Source organism: Branchiostoma floridae, chromosome 2, assembly GCF_000003815.2.
Source record: "Branchiostoma floridae strain S238N-H82 chromosome 2, Bfl_VNyyK, whole genome shotgun sequence".
In the NCBI taxonomy this organism is placed as follows: domain Eukaryota; kingdom Metazoa; phylum Chordata; class Leptocardii; order Amphioxiformes; family Branchiostomatidae; genus Branchiostoma; species Branchiostoma floridae.
Window position 1 is genome coordinate 2,449,254 of NC_049980.1, and position 7,225 is coordinate 2,456,478.

The 7,225-nt window shown below is 44.5% G+C and overlaps 1 protein-coding gene across 1 annotated transcript; it reads left to right on the top strand.

Moving 5' to 3' along the window:
* Positions 1-1,992: 1,992 nt before the first annotated feature.
* Positions 1,993-5,323, top strand: LOC118409682 (cholinesterase 2-like). Its single transcript, XM_035810882.1, has 4 exons — positions 1,993-2,663; positions 3,079-3,898; positions 4,245-4,405; positions 5,146-5,323. Exons 1-4 carry the CDS (start codon positions 2,030-2,032, stop codon positions 5,247-5,249), a joined length of 1,719 nt encoding a protein of 572 aa, XP_035666775.1. The 5' UTR covers positions 1,993-2,029; the 3' UTR covers positions 5,250-5,323.
* Positions 5,324-7,225: the final 1,902 nt, after the last annotated feature.

Here is a 7,225-nt window from a genome sequence, read left to right on the forward strand (position 1 = left end):
ACCTGTTGACAAATTGTTTTGTTTTCCTGGCATTTGTGGCTAGCTAGCTACGAGGGGTGTTCAATAAGTTCTCCTCCTCACCCAGAGATGATAAGCACAACTCAAATTTCGAGGTACAGCTTCATAGTGTAAAGCCTTTTATCAATATCCTTCAAATTTCAAATCATTGCAGTCATTACTTTCCAGGCATTCGTTTTTGAAAATTATTAGAAGGTAAGTGGCATGAAAAACAAGGGTGAATTGTGTCAGACATGTGTGGGCCGAGTTCCCCACGCCGTAAATTCTTTGTCATAAACAAAAGACATTGTCAAAATGTCTGATAATGATTCCCTTCCTATTTCAAGCAGATAGAAAGAAGTGGGTGTCTGACTTCCAGCAGCGCAAATTGACCCGCACACCTCAGGTCGCAGCTCAATTGTCACCCGCAAAGTAATGATCGCACTAATTTGAATTTTGGTATACATTTACATTAGACTTTATACTATCTATGCTTCGAAATCTGAGTTGTACTTATCATTTTTGGGTGAAACCGAGAACTTATTGATCACCCCTCGTAACAAAACGAGTTTTCCCAATGCCACTTTACTTTAATGTAACTTTTGCCAGGCTTTATCAGACACATTGTATTGAGCCGTACGAGGAGATTACTTGATTTGCTTAGAAATTACGTGTGGAGTTAAGTATGATACTGAATGCTTTCTGATGCACTCGGGACTAATGGGTAATGACTAAACGTATACTATTAAGTTTATCAAGTTTATTGAGATACTGCGATGTAATATGCATTTTAACTTCCTATAATTATTATATATTGGAAATAGCACCCTTCTGCTGTACTTACAAGTTTCATTAAACGTACGAGGAAAGCAGTATATTTATTGTCGCTATAGTAAACGTGAACTTGTATACTAGGAATTCCACGGATGGTACCATGGCAAATAGCAGTTACGTAATGCCCGTCAAATATTGCATTTTCATGATTTTATTTTGTAATTCTGCGTTTTGAAGATGTGAGCGTGGTTATGGATGTGTGGTCACAGCTTTATGCTTTGCAATAAGATGACATCTGACCTCAAACTGTTGCAGTTCTAGGAAACATTGCTAGGCCACGTTAGGCATAAAAACGAAGCCTCTTTGATATAATAGATATTTGCAATCCTATTTGCAGTGCTATTGCAACAAATTTCATATTCATTTCATATATTTTACAATAGTTAGAGTTGCTGATTGAGTGTTTCTTAACTCCCAAATAAGGACCAATCAGGCATATCCAACAGGCCAGTTTTTCACACACAAGCAAGAGGCCTGCCCTTGGTGCTGAAAACTTTCTAAATAAGCAAAGAAACGTTAACTGAACCATGAACAATCATACCTGTCCTTGGTGCTGAACACGTCTGTCCGACAAACAAATACAAATGGAGTGAGCGGTACCGAACGCACCGCAAGGATCATGCATAATGTTGCAACTTTCAACCGAGACTTGGGAAAGTTCGTGAAGCTAACGGCTCAAACTTTGTAGTCGTGAAAAAAATTGTCTAAAATCCTTGCAGATAACTGATAAGACTAACATCATCCAGAAGCCAGACCGAATGAGGGAGTGTATATGTAAGTATATACAAATGTCCGTACAAATGTCGGAGTTTTGTAAAGAATGGTGAAAGAGTATCTGAGTACCGTTCAATGTTTTCATTCATGTCCCCACGTGAATATAATAAAAGACCCAATAGTACGTACTAGTGGACCTGGTCCGGGCAAGCCGCCCGTGATAATGATGATGATAAGTATACTAGTCGCGTCCTGTCGCTGTGATACATCAGCTTAAAGGATAGACAAATAAAGTATTGTACCCTCAAATCAGTACTGGTCTGGTAGGCTTTATTTCTGTCCTTTGAAGCACTTTCGTGTTACGCTGTTTTTCTATTGTACGAAAATGGTTAAAGCTTGGGGTCGGATGGTACTGTTTTCTCAACCCGAGCAAAGTCCAATCATTGGGCATGAGGTCATAGACGGGTCACAAACAGCACTAGCGATGGCGGATGGTGTTGGCACAACAATTGTGGTACTCTCGCTTCTGGCGACGGTATTATCTGTCTCCAGTTTGGAGCCACTGGTTACTCTACGCACTGGCACCGTCCGCGGCACAGTCGTAGACGTGGCGGGCACTCAGGTGAACGCCTACCTGGGGATTCCCTACGCCAAGCCGCCTGTGGGGGAGCTGCGCTTCAAGCCGCCGGTCCCGCCAGACTCTTGGGAAGGAGTCTACAACGCGACGGAGCGGCCGACGGACTGTTACCAGAAGCTCGGCCTTTATAACTCACCGGATCGCAGCGAGGACTGCCTGTACGTGAACGTGTGGCAGCCCCCGTCTCGGCCGCACTATGGCGCTGTTATGGTGTGGATCCATGGCGGCGGGTTCATCGAAGGGTCAGGTACCGGCGGAGACGGCCGCGGAAGCGGGCAATTCCTGGCCGCCACCGAGCACGTTCTGGTCGTGAGCATGAACTACCGACTGGGGGCCCTGGGGTTCCTGGCACTCGGGACGGACGATGCCCCGGGGAACATGGGACTGTTGGACCAGAAGCTGGCCTTACAGTGGGTACAGGACAACATAGAGAGGTTCGGAGGGAACCCGGACAGGGTGACTGTTTTCGGCAATAGTGCAGGTAATGAAACTTCTTTTCCTTACATAAATTACGCCATACATATTAATTACTAAGGTATATAAAATCTTTCAAATCACATTCAGCAGAGTGAAATTGAAACGTTGAAACTCTAACGATTCGGTAGTGTTTCGAGTTTTAGCGTAAGGAATCAATTGTGTGGTATAAGATATTATAATAATAATTCATCAGTGGATCATAGTGAATTGTACCGCGTCCGAACATGTCGACGGTAGCCTGACTAAAATCGCGCACCTAGCTGCCAGCCCTACAGTTGGCGCCACCTAGAGGTCATTAACCCAAGCCAGTGAGAGATTGTGTGAACACAGGCTAGTCGACGGTAATATGTTAAAGAACTCATACTGATAAAACGTTACATCATGAATGATCTATCTGTTTGTTTATTATTTCCCGCCAGGAGGCGCCAGTGCACACTTCCATCTCCTGTCCCCCTCCAGCAGTGGTCTGTTCCGACGAGCCATCCTGCAGAGCGGAGCGGCCCTCTCCAACTGGGCTCTGACACCGAGGGACGTCGCCATGACCCGAGGGCGCGCCCTCGCCTCCACCCTGGGCTGTCGGCAGCCCGAGGTCCGGGACATGGTGGCGTGTTTGCGCACTTTGTCTGCGGAGGACATTGTGGACAACCAGCTTGAAGGGTTTCTGGAGTTCGGTTTCACCCCGGTGGTTGATGGGAACTTTCTGCCCTCTGACCCGTCTGAACTGGCCAATAGAAACCGTTCTAATGTTGACGTCATGGCTGGTTTCACAACAAATGAAGGATCCATTTTTGTAGCGCGAGAAACGTCTCTGGGGTTCAACCCTTCAACTGACAGTTTCATCAACAAAACCCAGTACATCAACACTATCCAAGCGTTCCTGCCGTCCCTGAATGATTTCGGAGTTGACGCCGTGACGTTTGAGTACACGGACTGGAGAGGCCTGGAGAACCCCGCAGTGTACCGGGACGCCGCGGAGAACATGGTCGGGGATTACTCCTTCAAGTGCCCGGTGATAGAAGCCAGCCTTGCACGTGCTCGTGTCGGCGGGAAGGTGTACATGTACCAGTTTAACCACGTCTTATCGAATCTGCCCCCACCTTTATGGAGTGGACCCTTCCACACCTCTGAAATTGCCATGGTCTTCGGTTTGCCACTTGATCCCTCTCAGAGTTATACCCCTGACGAAGACAGGCTTTCCAGAAAAATGATGGGACACTGGTCCAACTTTGCGAAGACAGGGTACGTACATGTAAGGACTAAGCGCGCACACTATCAAAACTAAATTTTATGTGTTTAAAATATTTGGCGGTAACTACTACTCTATATTTAAGGCAATTCAATCCCTACAACTGGATAAAAATCGGAGATTTGCACTTATTGATGTTTGAGTGACATCCATCACTCTTCTTCAGCATTACTACAAAACGTCCGGAAGAAAATCTCCGATTTCTTATCGAGTTGTGAAGACTGAATTGCCTCTAAATATGGTTACCTGGAGGCTGGATGTCTAACCTACATCAACATACAACTCTGTATTTTGAAACAAAATCAGGTAATAAAGAACTAAATATCTTAACGTATCTAGGGACCCCAACGACTCTGGAAGCGAAAGGTGGCCAGCCTACAACCAGACTGACCAGTCCTACATTGTGCTGGACACACAGACGGTCCGAGTTGCGCAGTGGCCCCGGGCCAGGCCGTGTGCCTTCTGGCGAGAGTACCTCTGGCAACTGCAGGAACAGACAGGTCTGCTGGACATTTTTTCCTCTTATGTGACACTTTAGAGGAAAAAAAAAATTTCCTCACATGTGAAGCTAAGGGAACAACCCAAAGTACGTGCAAATACGTGCTGTCTGCGTGCCAAAACATGGGCATCCGTAAGTGGTAAGTACCGGCTCCGTATGAACTCGTAGGGAATCTGATGGATTTTGGAGCACGCAGACACTCCGTACAACTTTACGTGCAGTCAAAACTTTGTGTGCCATCGGGCTGCAGATTCGCCCCCCGTACGTGCCAGTACGGGCAACGCGCCTGCCCTGTACAGCCCGAATGTTTTCAGAAATACGTGGCGGACGTGGCCTCCAAAAAAACGTAAGGACAAATTACACTTACGGCGGGTTGTGCCCTCAGCTTAACTGTAGCAACTCTGAATGGGATAGGATAGGGTAGAATGGTTGCGAAATAGCACACCCCAGATGCACCCTGTCTCCATCTCTTCGTTAGTACCTTGTATAACAAAATACAAAGAACTTTCTAGAGCTATTGGGTTGTTGGTATATGCCTAGATCCCTTGTTTTACAGCAGCATCTGGAGTACACACATCTATTATAAAAGGCGTTAAATTCAACGAAACTTCTGTGAAATGGCACCCACGATATGAGCTTCAGAGCGAAACCAAAGTGAGAATAATAGAGATACAGGGAGATGTGTATGTTGTACGATAGTCTTGACGCTGATATCTGGGTCGGTCGTTCTTTTTGTTTCAGACAACCTTCCGTGCCAACAGCTAACAGGAGGGCAGAAGCTGACAGCTCGCCTGCCCAGCCTAACGTACATATGCCTGGGGATTCTGCTGACTATGTGTTTCTAGCATTACTGACTGGAACTTGAATAAGTGTGGCAATAAAAATTATTGCCATGGCGACGGTTTTATTGCTTATGAGTATCATTAGCTTCGCCAAGAAGATTATGTTTTTGCCGACTTGGGTCTGTATGTAGGTCAACAGGATATAACTCGAGAAATTGTGGATGGAACTTTTTTATTTTTTGCAGGTGTGTAGCGGTTGTTTAAAGGCATGCCTAGTTCGAAAATGGGTTACCTGGCGTTTTCCTATGGTACATTAGCGAGCTTGGTATTTTTTTTGGGTGTTTTTTCGGGAGGCATAAGTCAAAATGTAGCTGGGCGATTTCCACGATATTTGGCAGGTGTTTAGCGGTTGTGGAAAGGATTGCCATGTGCGAGAATGGTTTAGCTACCTTTTACCTATGGTGCTGTAGCTGGCTTTGTATGTAAGTGCGTTTGTCTGTATGCAAGATAACTCGAGATGTTCTTGATGGATGTTAATGATATTTGGTTGATAGGTAGGGGACACAGATAGGAAGGTCAAGTTCGATAATGGGCCTCCTGGCAAATTGTTTTGGTACTGCAAGTGAGCATCAAAGTTTGCGCCTAAATTTTCCAGAAGTGCCAGGTTCGTGATTTTTTACTGGTGGATAGCTGTTGGTACTAGGAGTCAATGGTCTAATTTTGGGCCCCCTAGCAGCTTGTTTGGAATTGCAGTGGGTGTTATATTTCGTAACTTTTTAGATGGATAACTCCTGAGGGGATTGATGGATATTTTTTGTTTTTGGTAGGTAGGTACTTTCGATGATTATCAACATAATGAGATGCAAATTATATAAATCACTCTGTATTTAATATAATTACTTAGGGAAACGGTTGAAAACGGTTGAAAAATACTTGTGACGGAGTCACCTGAAAGGACTTGAATCGGCCCATAGATGTCTAAAAATAGAGAAGAAGTAGGTCAAGGGAGCCAGTGGAAGCAGAGGCTCCCTGATAAACAGACGTTGTCTTGGAAGCATGAAATTCTGATTGACCAGGGATGTTACCAGGTCATCCGTGTACTATTCCGCCAGGCTGGAGTCTGGTAGAGACTACTGGCTGAAAAAATGCCTATAAATAGTCATGGTTCATGTTAGCAAAATACAAAGCCTGACCGTGTCCAACACGTATCTATAAAATTAAGCAATTAAATAGCTTGCTGAATTGATGTCAATACGACGGCACACAGCAAAGGATTCATAGCAGTTGAAATATAACATATCTATATACAAGTGTTGCTTATATCTATATACAGATCAACAATAAAAGCAACACTATATCATGGGAACGGTAAAAATGTAGTAGAGGGAACTTGACGAATATCACTTGATATAAAGATGTAGAGCTAATATCTACGAGACACTTCAGGTGTATTTTCTTATGATGGACTGCAAGGAAACTTGGTGTTCCATGTGCCAGTAACACTACATGGGTCTAAACAAACGAATAAGCACTATGTAAAGTCAGTAATATAACATAATTGAACAATGACGGCTTGTAACACATAGTACTTACATCTGTGAACTAGGTTAAAACAACAAGTGACCAAGTGCTGGGACAAGACAAACCCAACATGTTGCAGAACAGCACTTAGGTCAAAAGGGTCACCGTCAATTATCCACGCATTCCTCAACTCTTAACAGAGATGTCATGTTGTAAGGGAAAGGTCGGCTAGAAAGAACTGACATCATTGCGAGAAATACAAATCGCCAAAGGTGACAGGCGGCTGTCATCGGACAGTCGCAGAAATCATAACCTTAGACTCTGTAAAATACCTCTGACTTAACTCGCTACTGCAAAACTTTACTTTCTATTTTCATGAGATTGAAACAAACGTTCACCAAGGCGGGGGTCGTAGCAATCCTTACATATGGCCCTTAGATGACCCTTGGTGAGTTAAAAAGTTCCGTAAATTGGAAGGAACAACAGTGGCCGGGGTTTGGTGAGTGACGAATGCAATT

Bases quoted from the DNA above. Each gene is read 5' to 3' on its own strand.
- LOC118409682 (XM_035810882.1), top strand. From the start codon at position 2,030: ATGGCGGATGGTGTTGGCACAACAATTGTGGTACTCTCGCTTCTGGCG. The intron at 2,664-3,078 runs GTAATGAAACTT...ATTTCCCGCCAG, and splicing joins TGTTTTCGGCAATAGTGCAG to GAGGCGCCAGTGCACACTTC. The intron at 4,406-5,145 runs GTCTGCTGGACA...TTTTTGTTTCAG, and splicing joins GCAACTGCAGGAACAGACAG to ACAACCTTCCGTGCCAACAG.